The sequence below is a fragment of the Phoenix dactylifera genome, unplaced genomic scaffold, assembly GCF_009389715.1.
Source record: "Phoenix dactylifera cultivar Barhee BC4 unplaced genomic scaffold, palm_55x_up_171113_PBpolish2nd_filt_p 000092F, whole genome shotgun sequence".
NCBI classification, from domain to species: domain Eukaryota; kingdom Viridiplantae; phylum Streptophyta; class Magnoliopsida; order Arecales; family Arecaceae; genus Phoenix; species Phoenix dactylifera.
Genome location: NW_024067680.1, coordinates 877,481 through 893,745, shown reverse-complemented (window position 1 = coordinate 893,745; position 16,265 = coordinate 877,481). Strand labels below are relative to the sequence as shown.

The 16,265-nt window shown below is 36.3% G+C and overlaps 1 protein-coding gene across 1 annotated transcript; it reads left to right on the top strand.

Annotated features, from left to right (window-relative positions):
• The first annotated feature begins 14,845 nt into the window (after nucleotides 1-14,845).
• Nucleotides 14,846-16,002, top strand: LOC103717323 (putative ribonuclease H protein At1g65750). The gene is made up of 2 exons (XM_008805651.3): nucleotides 14,846-15,008; nucleotides 15,188-16,002. Exon 2 carries the CDS (start codon nucleotides 15,202-15,204, stop codon nucleotides 15,817-15,819), a length of 618 nt encoding a protein of 205 aa, XP_008803873.1. The 5' UTR covers nucleotides 14,846-15,008; nucleotides 15,188-15,201; the 3' UTR covers nucleotides 15,820-16,002.
• Nucleotides 16,003-16,265: the final 263 nt, after the last annotated feature.

Sequence of the window (16,265 nt, the reverse complement as noted above, 5' to 3'; positions counted from 1 at the left end):
ATGCCATCCTCCACTACTTTATGATTGAAAATAAAGATATAAATAATTATAAAAAGAATCATTAATATATCATAAATATATAAAAATAACTATATATTTGTCAAGATAGGTCATGCCAACTCGGATTAAATTTTGACAAGCCTAAGTTGGCTTGACTTTAAATTGAGCATGCAACTTGAGCCTATCCCATGTTCCAAAAGAATTATCGGATTTGATGTGGACCACTTTAGCCAATACAAGTACTCAAAATGATCACCAAACTCGATATGGACCACTTTAACTACTATAGATATCCAGAAGGGTCATCAGACTTGATATGGATCACTTTGGCCACTACGAGTAGGGCTGAATAGAATTTAGAGCAAAATCCATCATATCAAAAAGCCAAATCGTATGCCAAATTTTTAGAGACTATAACTTTGTCGCACAGTAGTCAATTGAGATGATTTTATCTTTCAGATCATGTGACTTTTCAAGATCTACAATTTAGTGCCGACCCCATGAAGGGTTAAAACAAGCCAAAATTCTGTCATTTGGATCTTGAAACGGGCCACTCAAATTGAAACTTTCCTTTTCAAGAAAGATTTTCATTGGATTATATCTTTCAATCTGAGAAAAATTAGATGGAGCAACAAAGATTAAAGTTGATGTCAAAGATCTACCTCCTATAGTTGATGTTGAAGTTGAGATCTATCTCTGTAGAATTTTATTTTTTATGATTATTTCTATTAGACATATTTATTTTTGAAAACCTGGTTCTATTTGAACTAGGAGAAGAACCAACTTGAATTGTATAAGGAAGGACCTCACTATTATTATAAATAGGAGCTCTATACCTCTTTATGAAGTATGTGTAGAGTATCAATGAAAGAAAAAAAGACTTAAGTACTATTTTTGCAATTCTTCCATCTTCTTCTAATTTTTTTGTGAGATATTCAAGTTGAAGAAATTCTTCCTTCTTCTTAATCTGATCATCCCATCAAGCCGAAAATCTTGGTCCAAATCTAAAAGAATGAAGTTCTAAAAATATCAAGCTCAGTTGGCTGGGTGGATTTTTTTATGCATAAGTATTTATACTACACCTAGAACGATGATGTGATCTATTAAAAAGTGAGAATTGACTAATGGTGCAAATTTAATATACCAAACAATAAAGGTAAAGGCTAATACACCAAGGGTGTAGAGTGATACACCAAGGATACAAGCTAAGTAATTAATTTAGAGACGAAAGGAGGTTGGGAGTTATTGACCTAAGGTGAAATAGTTAATGAGGGGAGTCCAAAAATAGTAGTTAGTCAGCAGATGCCACTGCATGTGACATGGAAGGGATACGCACACCACCCAAAAAGTGAAAAGAGTGTTAGATTTTTGGTTAAATAATGATTAAAAGTTTTCATACTGAATATATATATATATTTATTTATATTTATATATAGGTTAAGATGGGAGCATGGCTTGGATGGTTGGTGAGTTAGTTTGATTTGGAGGAGGTTGCAGGTTTGATTCTCCATTCCCTCCTTTTTATTCTCTCATCCGAGGCCCCTTTCGCCTGAGCTCACTCCTGTGCTCGTCCGACCCGCAAGCAGGTGGGAGCTGAGGCCGAGGTCACACCTCGCACCAGAGATGTGAGGAGCCGAGGCTGAGGTCGGACCATAGGTGCAATGAGCCAAGAAGAGCCGAGGCCAAGGTCGGACCACAGGTGCGTGGGCCATGCGTCGCACCCAAGGCGCGAGGAGCTACGTCGCTTTCTCGCTTGCACCTCTTCGCGACCGACCTCGCATCTGCTGGCCCTACTCCCAGTGTTAGACAGAGGAGATAAGCAAAGCAGAGAACTTCTATTCTCCCTTTCTACTATTTTACTTTTAATCAACGGGCTTTCTGCATCCTGATTCTGGGTTCAAAGGTCTCTTTGATCCGTGCAAATCATTGAGGCAGAAGGAACAGTGCGAGAGGCTGTTGTATCTCAGGAGTAGAATGCCATCTAAACCTAGTGCACTGTAAGGCGGCGAAATCTACTACAAGGAAAGTGACCAACATACCACGCCTCAGCATCTTGGGTTCTATTTTTTCACTTTTTCTATTTATTTTCTCTAAGCCTATTTCTGCTTATTATTTGTTGAAATAGAATAGTTTTTAGATTTTATTTTTTTGGGGACAGTTTATCCCAATATTCTTGAAGTAGATATCCTACATATAATACGCTAATACTTAGAGTTATCCCAATGGCCAATACAAGTGACCCGGTTCCTCCTGAAAAGTTTAATGGAAATAACTTTAAGCATTGGAGACAGAAGATGGAGATCTTCTTAACCACACTATGATTATTTTCTATAATTTTTGACTCTCCTCCAAATGAGGAAGAGAATGAACCGACTAGAACTTGTAATTTGGAGGAATTTAAGAAGAAAGACTACTTGTGTAGGGGAAGGATTCTATCCTATCTTTCTGATCCCCTTTTTGATGTCTACTGCACTTTTAAAACTTCCAAGAAGATTTGAGATGATCTTAATAAGAAATATGGTATCCAAGATACCGGAATGGACACGTATACTGCTAGTCAATTTCTGTCTTATAAGATGGTTGACACCAAGCCTGTAGTTGACCAAGCCCATGAGTTAACAGTGATTTATCATGAATTAGGCTTAAGGAGAATGGGTATAACTAAGAGCTTTCAAGTTGCTTGTACTATTGACAAGCTCCCACCTTCTTGGAAAGATTTTGGGTTATCCCTGAAACATAAAACCGAGGATATGACAATGAAAACCCTATTGTCTGCCATTAGGATCCAAGAACAACACCTTGAGAAAGATAATGAACAACTCATGAACTCTGAGCTTCTAACCAAGGTGAACTTTGTAGAAGGTAAGAATAAGACCCATAAGTTCAAGAACTCCAAATTTGAAAAGGGTGGACCTAGAAACAAAGAAAAACCTATGAAGCCAAAATACCATATCAATAAGAATGATCGGAAGCCGATTTGCTACAATTGTGGAAAATTCGGTCATATAGCTCGAGTATACTGGATGAAGAGGAAGAAGTATCAGAACTATGAACATGCGCCTTCTCAACCAGCAAATCCACAAACCAACATGGTGCTATCCAGTACTGGTCCTACTAATACTGATGATCAGTATGTAACTTTAAGTTCAGAATTAAATTTGGCAATTTGTTCTACCGATTGGTTAGCGGATACAGGTGCGAATGTTCATATATGTGCTGATTGTACCCTTTTTACTACTTATCAGGTCCGGAGCGGCCTAACAGTAATTATGGGGAACTCCACCTTGGCACGAGTGCTTGGAACTGGAAAAGTACTTATAAGGCTTACGTTTGGAAATGTGCTTCCACTATTTAATGTGTACCATGTGCCCGATGGAAGGAGAAATCTGATCAGTGGATCTGTTCTAATTAGAAGTGGTTATTCTTTGTTATTTCAATCTAAGAAAGTGATTATAACAAAGAATGTAACATTTGTAGGCAAAGGCTATGAGTGTGATGGCTTATATGTAATAAATAATGTATCTTTGGATTTTCCTTCTAATAGCAATAATAAAGTTATGCTTTTAATATGTTCTTCATCTCTTTGGCATGCTAGATTAGGACATGTGAATAATAATACTATTAAAAGAATGATTAACTCTGGTTTATTGCCTAATGTTTCATTAAATGAAAAGGAAAGGTGCCAAATTTGTGTTCAATCTAAACAACCTAGAAAACCATTTAAAATGGCAAATAAAAATTCAACTTTATTAGAATTAATACATTTAGATGTATGTGATTTAAATAGAACTTTGACTAAAGGGGGTAGAAGGTATTTTATTACCTTCATAGATAATTACTCTAAGTATTGTCAAGTTTATTTAATGAAATCTAAAGATGAAGTATTTGAGATGTTTAAGACTTATAAATCTTTAGTAGAAAATCAACTTGACAAGAGAATAAAGATTCTTAGGTCAGATAGAGAAGCAGAATACACCTCCAATGACTTGAATGAATTCTGTAGAGTTAATAAAATTTTACATGAAGTAACGCCTCCCTATTCACCTCAGTCTAATGGAGTGGCTGAAAGGAAAAATAGGACTCTACAAGATATGGTAAGATCTTTGTTTTCCAACTCAGGTTTACCTGAGGTTTGGTGGGGGGAAGCAGTGCTTATTGCATATGTTCTGCTTAATAGGTTCCATTTAAAGATTCTAATGAATCTCCTTATGAACTTTGGAAAGGAAGAAAATCTAACCTAAACTTTCTAAAAGTTTGGGGTTGTTTGGCTAAGGTTAATATTCCTTTAATTAAGAAAAGAAAATTAGGACCTAATACTTTTGATGTTGTGTTTCTTGGTTATTCTCTTAATAGTGTTACTTATATATTCTTAGTCATTAGTTCTGATATTAATGGTATAGATAAGAATACTATAATTGAATCTAAAGATGCTTCTTTCTTTGAAGACGTTTTTCCATTTAAGGATAAAATAGAAAAGCATGTAATAGATAGATCTAATGATGCATCTTGTAGTTCACCCTCTAATTCTCTAATTATTCCTACTAATGAAAATGAAAATGAATTTAATGATATTAATGAGCTTGGTAAAGGGAAAAGAATTAAGAAAAAGAGAGATTTTGGATCTGATTTCTATACCTTTATGATTGAAGATGATCCTAAAACATATAAAGATGCTATGAACTCATTAGATTCTATGTTTTGAAAGGAAGCTATTAATAGCGAAATGAATTCACTTATGACTAATGAAACATGGTTTCTAACTGACTTACCACCTGGTAGTAAGGCTATAGGTTGCAAATGGAAATTTAAGAAGAAATTAAGACCTGATGGTTTAATTAGAAAATATAAAGCAAGATTAGTTGCTAAGGGCTTTTCTCAGAAAGAGGGTATAGACTACTTTGATATGTATTCTCCTGTGACTAGGATAACCACTATCCGTACCTTAATTGCATTGGCTTCAATCCATAATTTGATAATCCATCAGATGGATGTCAAGACTACCTTCCTCCATGGTGATTTAGAGGAAGAGATTTATATGGATCAGCCAGAGGGATATGTGGCTTAAGGACAGGAAAGAAAAGTTTGTAGGTTAATCAAATTCCTCTATGGTTTAAAATATGCTCCTAAGCAATGGCATAGGAAATTTAATAAAATAATTGTTTCTTATGGCTTTAAAGCAAATGAATCTGATAAGTGCTTATTTCTAAGTTAGAAAATGATTCATGTAGTATCTTGTATTTATATATTGATGATATCTTAATTTTTGGTACTGATATAAATATGGTGACTGATATCAAAATTTTTTTGTCTAATAATTTTGATATGAAAGATTTAGGTCAGTCAGAGGTAATTCTTGGTAACAGAATTACCAAAATACCTGATGGTATAATTTTTGATCAATCACAATATATTGAGAAAATATTGAAAAATTTTGATAAGTACAACTGTAAACCAGTGAGTACACCTTATGAGCATGGTTTAAACTTGAAGTGCAATAAAGGTGATCCAGTGGCCCAAGAGAAATATGCTCAAATTATTGGGACACTGATGTATGTTGCAAATACAAGTAGACCTGACATTTCTTATGCTATAGGAAAGCTCAGTAGGTTTAATAGTTGCCCTAGTCTTAGTCACTGGGAAGCACTAGACAGAGTACTTAGATACTTAAGAGGTGCCATGTATTATGGTTTACATTACTCAAGATTTTCCGCTATACTTGAAGGATACAGTGATGCTAGTTGGATCATTGATTCAGTAAACTGAAAAGGAACTAGTGGATACATATTCATGTTGGGTGGTGCAGCTGTTGCTTGGAGATCAACCAAATAAACTGTGATCATAAGATCCACTATGGAGGTTGAGATTGTAGCCTTAGATTCTGCAAGTCAAGAAGCAGAATGATTTAAGAATCTTATGTCTGAAATACCTATTATGGAAAAGCCTATGCCTGCTATCTCTTTGTTATGTGATAATGAAACTGCAATTAATACTTGTAGAAATACTGAGTATAACAAGAGAAACAGAAAACACATTAGTGTGAGACATAAGACTATTAGATACCTAATTAAAAATAGTATCATGACTTTGGAATTTGTTAGATATAAAGATAACCTAGCAGATCCTTTAACTAAAGGACTGGCTAGAAGCAAAGTCATAGAAACATCAAAGGGGATAGGACTAAAACCTATAAGGAATCATTGACAATGGCAATCCAACCTATTCTGTCTGGAGATCCCAAGACGAAAGGTTCAACGAAAAAAACAAGTTGTTTAATGATTAGTTAGCACTATTATAAAATGACTTTATGTCATTTGGTTTCTCCTTATGATGTGAGTGCTAAACACAGCAAAGGTATATGGAAGAATTTAAAACTCTGAATGAGTCTGAGTCTATAGCAAGGTGCTGTGCTGCGAGCGCCCTTAAAGGACTCACCTATGTGAGTGTGACTGTGTGGCCGCAGTCTATGGGGATAAAGGTTTAACCCCTAGAGCGCTCATGAAACTGAGGTATTGGTGCATGAGGCTGGAAAAAACACCACCTATGATGAACCCAGTATTTGCATTTGTCATGGGTGAAGTATATAGAAATCTGAACCAAAGAATTTGGTTCAAAGCTTTTTAGCTACCACTATACCTTTCAGATGAAAATATATTTTCACTAGGTAAAGGTTTAAAGCTAGAAGCTACTTTTATTGAAGTCGTGACATAAACAAGCTCGATTTGACTATTTTCTGATTTTATAAAGTTTTGAAAACCTTTTAATCAGGTAGGAAATGTTAGATTTTTGGTTAAATAATGATTAAAAGTTTTCATACTTAAAATATATATACCTATATATAGGTTAAGATGGAAGCATGGCTTGGATGGTTGGTGAGTTGGTTTGATTTGGAGGAAGTTGTGGGTTCGATTCTCCATGGTTTCTACATGTTGCTCACATTTGAGCCTCACCTCCACCAGATCCTTCATAACTTGTACCCATTGCTTAAGTTCATCTTTTTTAAGATATGAACTTATCAACCTCCTTGGTGAAGTAAATGATGGGTCAACAAGATCTCGATCGGTGTTTCTTTCAAATCAGCCAAGTTGGATGACGACCAATTCCAAAATTAGACTGATAGATATGGTACCAGACATATCCCATCACTCTTCTGATCATCAACTAATGGAATGTGGGAGGCATTGTTTACACCACATCCAGATGAACTTGTAGCCCATGTAGTATATAATAAGTAAGGACAAGTATCCAAAGTAGTGGTATCCATCTTTCCACTATCATAACATGAGAGATGGGGTAGCATTACCTATTATATATGGCAATAGTAGACTATGTGATGGGGACATCAGAGCTCCTTATTCAGATGATAGAGTCAATTAGTTGCTTTTATTATTGGTCAAGTTAATTTGGTTCGTTGCTTTTGTTATTGGTCGAGTCAGTTTGGTTAGTTGTTTTTGTTTTAGTCAAATCAATTGGGTTAGCTGGTTAAGTCGTGTAATTGAGTCAAGTGATTGGATCAATTGATCAATGTAAGACCTAATTATAAAGGTCCAATTTTGGATGTGATCAATTGGTTTAATGGTTTAATGTTAGTAAGGTTTAATTTGGTATGTAATAAATTAATTGACTTAGTTAATTAATTAAAGGGTTCAAGTTTGATTAGTTGTTAATTATTTGACTTGGTCAATTCATGACGTAAGGCCTATATAAGTGACACCCTACTCATGAATTAGGAATGAAATAATTGAATAAAAATTCTAGCCTCCTTCCTTCTTCTTCTTTCTCCTCCTTTTCTTCTCTTCTTCTTTTATCCCTATAACCTCTTCTTCCTGCATCTTTATAATATCTTCTTTCTCCTTTTCTTCTTCTTCCTCTTTCTTTCTTCTCTCTGCAGTGATTCGCCACCAGGTTGTTATAAGAGCAGGTCGGCTTTACTCCGGCGAAAGTCACGATCTGGTTTTTTTTCTCATCTCTCTCTCTCTCTCTCTCTCGATCTCGATCTCGACCCTCACACAAAGGAAAAAAGAGGAAAAGCCCCTTTTCTATTGCCAAAGGAGAAGGCCCTGCTCGTTTCCTCCCTCCTGTGCCAGCACCCCACCGCCACTGAGGCATTCCCTCTCACCTCGTTCCTCCCTCCTCTCGGTTTTCACCACAACAAAAAAAATGAAAAAGAGGGAGAGAAGAAAAATACCTCTTCGTCTTCCTCCGTCGTCGCCGCCCCCTGTGCTGCGCCTGCCTCCTCGCCGTGCCGCTGCCATCGCCGAACTCCACCGTCGAGCACCCCGCCCGAGCGTCGCCACCTCCTCTGCTTCACCGTCCGCAGAGCGCCGCCGATCCCCTCTTCCTTCCGCCCCACCGGCCGACATCACCACCCCGCCGCGTTCTGCCCCTCTGAGTCCCTTCCCCGCGGCCGACCGCAGCGTCGCCGGATCTCCGCCGCGAGCTGCCCCACAACCGCCACCTCCCCCCACGGAACTTCCCTCCATCCTTACGGCCACTCAACGACGAGGACGAGCACCAGCGCCGCCCGCGCTATCCTCCTCCACGCTGCCCGCCATCTCCGCCACCAACGCCCCCCGGCCGAGCCCCATTGCCTCCGCTCGCGCCTCTTCCCCTTCTCAGCCTCCATCTCCGACGTAGGATGGCGGACACAGTCGCCCGAGCTCCGCCCGTGCCGACGCTGATCCCACCCGAGCCGGTTCCACCCGTGAAGCACCCTTCCTCACCGCCGGCCGCCCCTTCCCAACCCGCTTTCACACCACCCCTGTTCCCTCTTTCTTACGACACTCCCAAGACCAAACCCATTTCACCACTCCCAGCCCAAGCCCACCCGCCCACTCCCATCCCTAGCCCATGCGCCCACTCCTAGCCCAAGGCCCGCTTCCACTCCGGCCCATCAGGCCCCTTTTCCACAGTATTTCCTTTCCTCTCCATGACCATGTGCCTGCAAAAATTTTTCCGGCCAGACCTGCACTCGACGGGATCGAGTTTTTTTTCCACTCAAGAGGAGTTAATAGGGACATCAGAGCCCCTCATTCAGATCAGTCAATTAGTTGCTTTTATTATTGGTCGAGTCAATTTGGTTCGTTGCTTTTTTTTATTGATCGAGTTAGTTTGGTTAGTTGCTTTTGTCTTAGTCAAGTCAATTGGGTTAGCTGTTAAGTCGTATAATTGAGTCAAGTAATTGGATCAATTGTTCAATGTAAGACCTAATTATAAAGGTCCAATTTTGGATGTGATCAATTGGTTTAATGGTCTAATGTTGGTAAGGTTTAATTTGTTATGTAATGAATTAATTGACTTAGCCAATTAATTGAAGGGTCCAAGTTTGGTTAGTTGTTAATTATTTGACTTGGTCAATTCATAATGTAAGGACTATATAAGGGCCACCCCGCTCATAAATTAGGAATGAAATGATTGAATAAAAAACCCTAGCCTCCTTTCTGCTTCTTCTTCTTCTTTCTCCTCCTCTTATGCTCTTCCTACGTCTCTATAACCTCTTCTTCCTCTTCTTTTTCTTCTTCTTTCTCTTTCTCTCTTCTCCCTGCAGTGGTCCGCCATCACTATGTGGCACATAATAGTGAGGACAAGTATCTAAAATGAATAGTAACACCTATCTTACCAAGTAAGCAAAGGCATTTATAGATATCATATTGTATTACTGAAGATGGATCTTTCGACTTATCATGAAATTAATTTATTTTTGACTATACTTTATCTTTAAATTTTTTGCTCTTAGTTTACCAATATGACTCTAATTTATCCTTAGGAGTAGCAATAGCATACTTTAATCATGGTTCTAGCTACATCCTATCCTATCCATCTTTTACTAAATAGGCAGTGTGATAATAGTGAAAGTCCTCAAAGGTTAAGGCATTTGTACCTACATTACTCTCATTACCATTCTTTGGTGATCCTATTTCCGACAAATCCAACGTCAGTAGCACATTTGTGTATCTACACCAAGCCTAAAGACTTGTTGCAAGTTTTCTCACACATTGGTCTCCACGCAGGAAAGAGAGCCCTACCAACAAGTCATTTTGGCAAACCTAGTGGGATTTGTTAGCCAACAATAGGTTTATATATATATAAACTACAGTATATTCCTAAAATATGTCGCAGCTAGTGGACATATTTTTTAAAGTAAATTACAAAAATCTCCTTGAGATTTATGTTTATTACACTTATATCCACTAGTTTGTAAAACCTACATTTACACTCGGTTAAATTAACAGTGTTAGTGAATTCGTTTACATCATATAAAAAGTCAAAATTGCTCCGAGTAAATTACAAAAAATCTTCTAAGATTAGGAATAAATTATACTTACATCCAATAGTTTGAAAAATCAATGCTTATCCCTTGAAGTTTGTTTTTATCCAACACTTTATCCCATAACTTAACAGAATGTTAGCCAAATCATTAACTTAAATAGGACCTAAATGCCACGTCAGAAAAAATTTAAAACATGACCAAACTAGCGTTAAGTGATATAACATCCACTCGAGGAGGAGATCAGTCGTAAGGTGCCATAGGTCTGAGGTTGATCTTGATAAATTATCAAAAAAGAGCCATATGCCAAGAAAAAATAATCTAGATATCTTAAGTAAATAGACGCCTCAAAAATTTTTTGCTACAGAAAACTAATATCAAAAATTTTATCGCTTGAGCCAGCCAGTCCATGGTTCAAGTCATGCTATGGAACTGCAACTGATGCACCCTCTAAAAAAAGAGTTATCGTGCACATATTGATTTGAATCCTTTTGACAATAGGCTGCTAAATCTATTATAGCTCCATATATAGATATAAAAATTCTCATTCATAGTGACGCTATTAAGAAATCATGTCTATAATATTTGACAAGTAGAAGTCAAAATCAATAAATAATACACTAGCATCTTCGATCTCTATAATGTGGTGGGTAGAAAAGCGAGTACGAAATCTAATCAGAAAGAACATATGCTGGTCGGAAAGGATGTTCGTCGTCGGATGTCAGTTGTGAAGGAAGCTTGCTATTGGTTGCTCATTGTGAAGGGACGCTCGTGGTGGGTTGGCAAAGTAGAAAAGAACCTCTAGATGCTTAATCTCAAAGAGAAGAAAATTCTTGAAAATGTAATACTTCGAAGAGTTCCAAGAGTTGGAAAAGTAAAAGAGGAGCCTTATTTCTTATAGAGGTAATTTTGACTTTTTACAGTAGATAAATAGTTTTACTAACACTATCAATTTAAATAGGTATAAGTGTAGGTTTTTACAAAATATTGAGTATAAGCGTAATAAATATAAACCTCAGAAAGGTTTTTGTAAGGTTATTTTGATCATTTTTAAATTTTTTTGACGTGGTATGTGAGTTCCATTAAAAGTTAACGATTTGATTAACAATCTGTTAAATTATGGGTTGAAGTATTGGATAAAAATAAACCTCAGTGAGGTTAGCAAAGCTTTTTTATACTATTGAGTGTAAGTATAATTTACTCCCAATCTCAGGAAGGTTTTTATAATTTACATCGATAATTATACTAAATGTTTAGTAAAATTCCCTTATAATTGATACTTTCTCCTAAAGTCCCTAGCTTGGATATTGGTCATATAGTGGCCCCACTTGGTGCTCATGGCTTTGATTTTAGTTTGGCTACTTAAATCATGGCTCTTAAAGATAAAGAAAAACAACATATGTGATTTGGCATAGGCTTTGTAGAAGCCTTCTGATGTTCATCTTACAGACATTTCTAAACATCCCCTTTGAAGCTCTTTGGCCAAAAATGATTAAACAATTTTGCATCTAAATTTGCTCCTTAGTTTTATTGGACTCTTATCATATTAACCCTCCCTCCATATTGCAATTTAACTTCAAATTGGGCAACACTCAATCTCACGCCGTGCTTCCTCTCTAACCTAGCTCCAACACCAATTGACCAACTTTGGCTCAATTAAACAATATTTCTTCCAATTATTAATTTTACTCAAACCGGCAAATCTGATCCACCCAATCTAGTCCATTTAGAAACCAAAATCCAACTTTTCAGATTACCCTTCAATTTTGCCTTCTATCCACCTCAATATATTAGGGATTCATGAGCCCTTTTGCACTTACCTATACTCAATTTTTCACAAATGCAAGTTGATTGGATCCATAGCTTGTGCATCACACTTTAAAAAATTTCATAATTTATAGAAAAAGAGTGAGAAGATCAAATACATATGATATTTTGGGGCTCTAACTAACTTTTCCTCTCAAATAAATAGGATGGAAGAATTTCTTGCCATCGAGTATGGGAGAAAGCACCTAAGTCACCAAAGAGCCAAGTTTGAATCTTTGATCCACATTCTCCTTAAGCCAATTAAATCATTCCAGATGGCATCATCTTAAACCTTCTCTAACTTCAAAAATTCAAAATTCAGCCATTGATTCTCCCATATTTCATCTACAAATAGCCCCAAGTGAAAAGAATTGGATCCCATTTTGACTCTTTTGATCCCTTATAACCCTTTGATCCCTTTTTTCTCTCATTCTATTTCCTCTCTTTAGCTTCTTAGCTTAGGTTTTTTTAGCTCTCCCCCCTCTTTTCCCTCTTTTCTTAGATCTAGATCTCTCCAGTCCAAGGAGCAACTTCTTACTTCAAATCTAAGAAAACCTAAAAGCTAAGAGGGAAACCTAAAAGCTAAAAGCTAAGAGGAGCTCAAGTCAAGGGAGTTTCTCTTAGAGCTCTCCTCCAAAAAGACAAATTGCATGCCGGTTGCGTCAACACACTGGAGAAGCATCTTTTTCCCCATATTCTCTCTCTACTTCTTGCTTACATCTTGTAATCATGGATACTTCTATGTAATATCTTTTGACAGAATAAAAAATTATGGCTCCTTGATGGAAAATTATTTTGTCTCTACTATTTTCTACTTATTTTTGCTTTATCTCTTTATGTTTGGTAATTAGCTAGTAGATCTTTATTTCATTTTTTATTTTGGGTATCTAGATAAGACTTTAGGATCTAGGGGACCCTCTAAAGAATCTTAATAACATTTAAGCCCCCATACAATACCTTCTTAGGTTTTGTTTGGAATCTTAGATCCTAGCCATCTTGCATTTATTTGATAGGCATATGGCTAGTGTACCCTAGCCTATACTATGTAGAGAGGGTGTCTAAATTCTTAAACATTGTCTAACATTATCCTTGGACTATTTCTAGGCTCAAATTCATTGATAGCCTTATCCATCTTTTCATTATTGATTTTTTGGTTTTTCTTATCTTAAATAATTGGTGGCACCTCCAAACCCTCCTTTGATAATGTTGTGGCCCTCTAACGGTGTCCACACCCTCCTTCCTTTCTTTATTTTCCTCCTTTCCAAGAAAAATGAATGTTATGATTGATTACAAATATATCATATCTTAGGGTAACAATTAATCTATATAAACCTTTTGATGCCTATATTTTATGTCATGTACTTTTTTGGTGTTGTAGAGTAGGTGCTTAAAAAAACAACACCAACCATAAGTTAAATATTCAACATATTTGAGTGTCTTTTTTTGACGTAAAATAATTATGATCCGGCCGGTAAGAATTTTGCATGGTCGTTCGCGTCTCTTCTAGAACTAGGCGCTTCGCTTTCCTGTTCCGTTTCCTAGTTTGGACTAAAGGGCTTGGGTCTACTGATTGCCTCCGCCCAATTCTCTTAAAGCTACGTGATCCCGATGATTATGTTTTCCTTATGGTTCTTATGCTGATAGTTTTATATTCTATTATAAACAAATTATCTAGTTCATATACTAATTTCTTAAAATATAAAAAAAGATTGTATTTATATATGACAAGCTATGGTGCATGATTGTTACAGACTTTTTTTTTCGATATTTGAGCTTTTATTGAACAGATTCTTTTATTGAAGATAATATTTATTATAATTTGTTGCTATATTATATTATTTTTCAAAAATAGTTCTCCATTCACTATGTGGATATCGATAATAATGTGCTTGGCCATCATTAAAATCCATTAACAAAAATTAGATTTTAAATTAATTTTTTTATTTATTATATTTTGTTATGTTATATTTAAGAATAGTTAAAAAAAGAGAGAAAAAATCGCACCGTACGAATCGCACGAGGCTGGTATTAATGATACTGGTATCAAAGATAGGTATTTTTATAAGAAGATTTTTATGCAGAGTTCTTTGTTTGCCATATGGATGCTAGTACTAATTACATTATTAATAATGAAAGTTTTTGCTTGACCATCATCAAAGTTTGTTGGTACTTAATATACAATAAAAATTTACCTATTGAAATCTTCTATTTACTGTAATTGATTATGTTATTATATTGTATTTGAAGAACAACAAGAAAAAAGAGAAAAAACAGTATCTAGTGCATCCCAAGAGGCTAGTATCAATAATGAGAGTTTCTGCAGAGAAACTCAGCTTGTGCAGATTCTTCATTCACTATATAGATGCCAGTATTAATGATGCTAGTTTTAATGATGGGTGTTTCTACTTAGCTACCATTTAATCCAAGCTCTTGCTACATTTAGTTGGCTTAGGCTCAAGATATTTGGAGAGGAATCAGCCATGTTGGCCTACTTCTTAGTACACTAGATGTGGAGGCTCTCTCACTTTTGGTGCCAGAGATATCTTAAGAGCCTATCATTAGAGAGGTAGTTATTTTCAGGTATCATAGGTAGTTATTTTTACGTATCATGGCAACGGTTACTTTTGATGGCAGTTTATGGATATATGCTTTTCTTGGAATGCCTAGGTTGGTATCTGTTACAGTTGTATGGTGCACCCCTCAAGCCTTCTCTCCTTCAACCTTTTAAATTCGTTTGGAGGGACTCCTCCCTCTTCCCCTTCTTCCAAACATGTCAAAAGGAGTTTTCCTCCTTCCATTTCTCCTCCTCCTCCTCCTCCTTCCTCCTCTTCTTCTCATTTTCTTCTTTTCTTAGTACCATATGATACATACCACACTCGCTATTGGAGCCTAAAGCAATAGCTTTATCAAAAGTTACATTTTCTTTTCTTCTTTTCTGGTATATATTTGCATTTAGCCTTTTCTTTGCACTGTTTAATAGATTAGTTACATAAGTTTGCTGGAAAACATGTATCTACATACTTCTTTCTAAGTAGTTGAATTTTTATGATTTTTTTTTTTTAAAAGTGTTGAATAGTTTGAAAATATTTTGAATTTTTAAACTATTTTTTTTTATAGTGATTTCTTGAAAGATGATTCGCAACTGTTTGGTGAGTTCAAGGGGCTTGAATCTATTTGGGTCCTCCATTGGGTTGTTCCTAAGAAGCCATCACAATAATGCTGATCCATATACAAGGGGAAAACCCAATGCAGGTTGTATCAGGCTAAATTTTGATGGTGCTTCGAAATATGGAACTGGCGATGCAAGCATTGGAGGAGTATATAGAAATCATGAAGGAGTGTTCTTATTTGGCTATGCTGAACGCATAGGCAAGGCTACAAGTTCTGTTGCTGAATTAGTTGCAGCAAAACGAGGCCTCGAATTGGCCATTAAGAATGGCTGGTTCAACATATGGATTGAAGGAGATGCAAAAGGAGTAGTGGATCTCATTACAAACAGGATGCGGTCAAAATCCAAGGAAGATCTTAGGCATTTTAGAGAGATAAGTGTGTTAATTCCCCAACTGAAATATTTCAAGGCCTCTCATATCTACAGGGAAGGGAACAAGGTTGCTCACAGGCTTGCTAAATTGGGTTACAAAATGCACAAACCTCAAATTTGGTGGGATGTTCCTCCTGATGAAGTACTACGGTTCCTCCGTCAGGATGCCGAGGGTCAAATCATTACTCGGAGAAAGCAAAATTTATGAGATGTACAGGAACTATATGATCAAACCATGTTTATAAATTGTACATGTATCATCATTTTTTCCATTTTCATTTACAACAATGCCGACCATATCATTTTGTAAATGGAATTTGTATAGTTTATCTTCATGTGTCATTATAGGTGGTAATTTATCAAACCATGTTTATAAATTGTACATGTATCATCATTTTTTCCTTTTTTATTTACAACAATGCTGACCATATGATTTTGTAAATGGAATTTGTATAGTTTATCTTCATGTTTTATTATAGATGACAATTTATAACTCACTGTCAACCCGACCGGCGAACGACCCGCTTTAAATAGATTTGGATTTGACATAAACAGATTTGGATCGGATCAATTTGTCCAAACCTATTTATTAAATAAGTTGGATTCAGGTTTAAACCTTTAACTCGTTTAACCTACTTTGGCCCGTTTAATAAT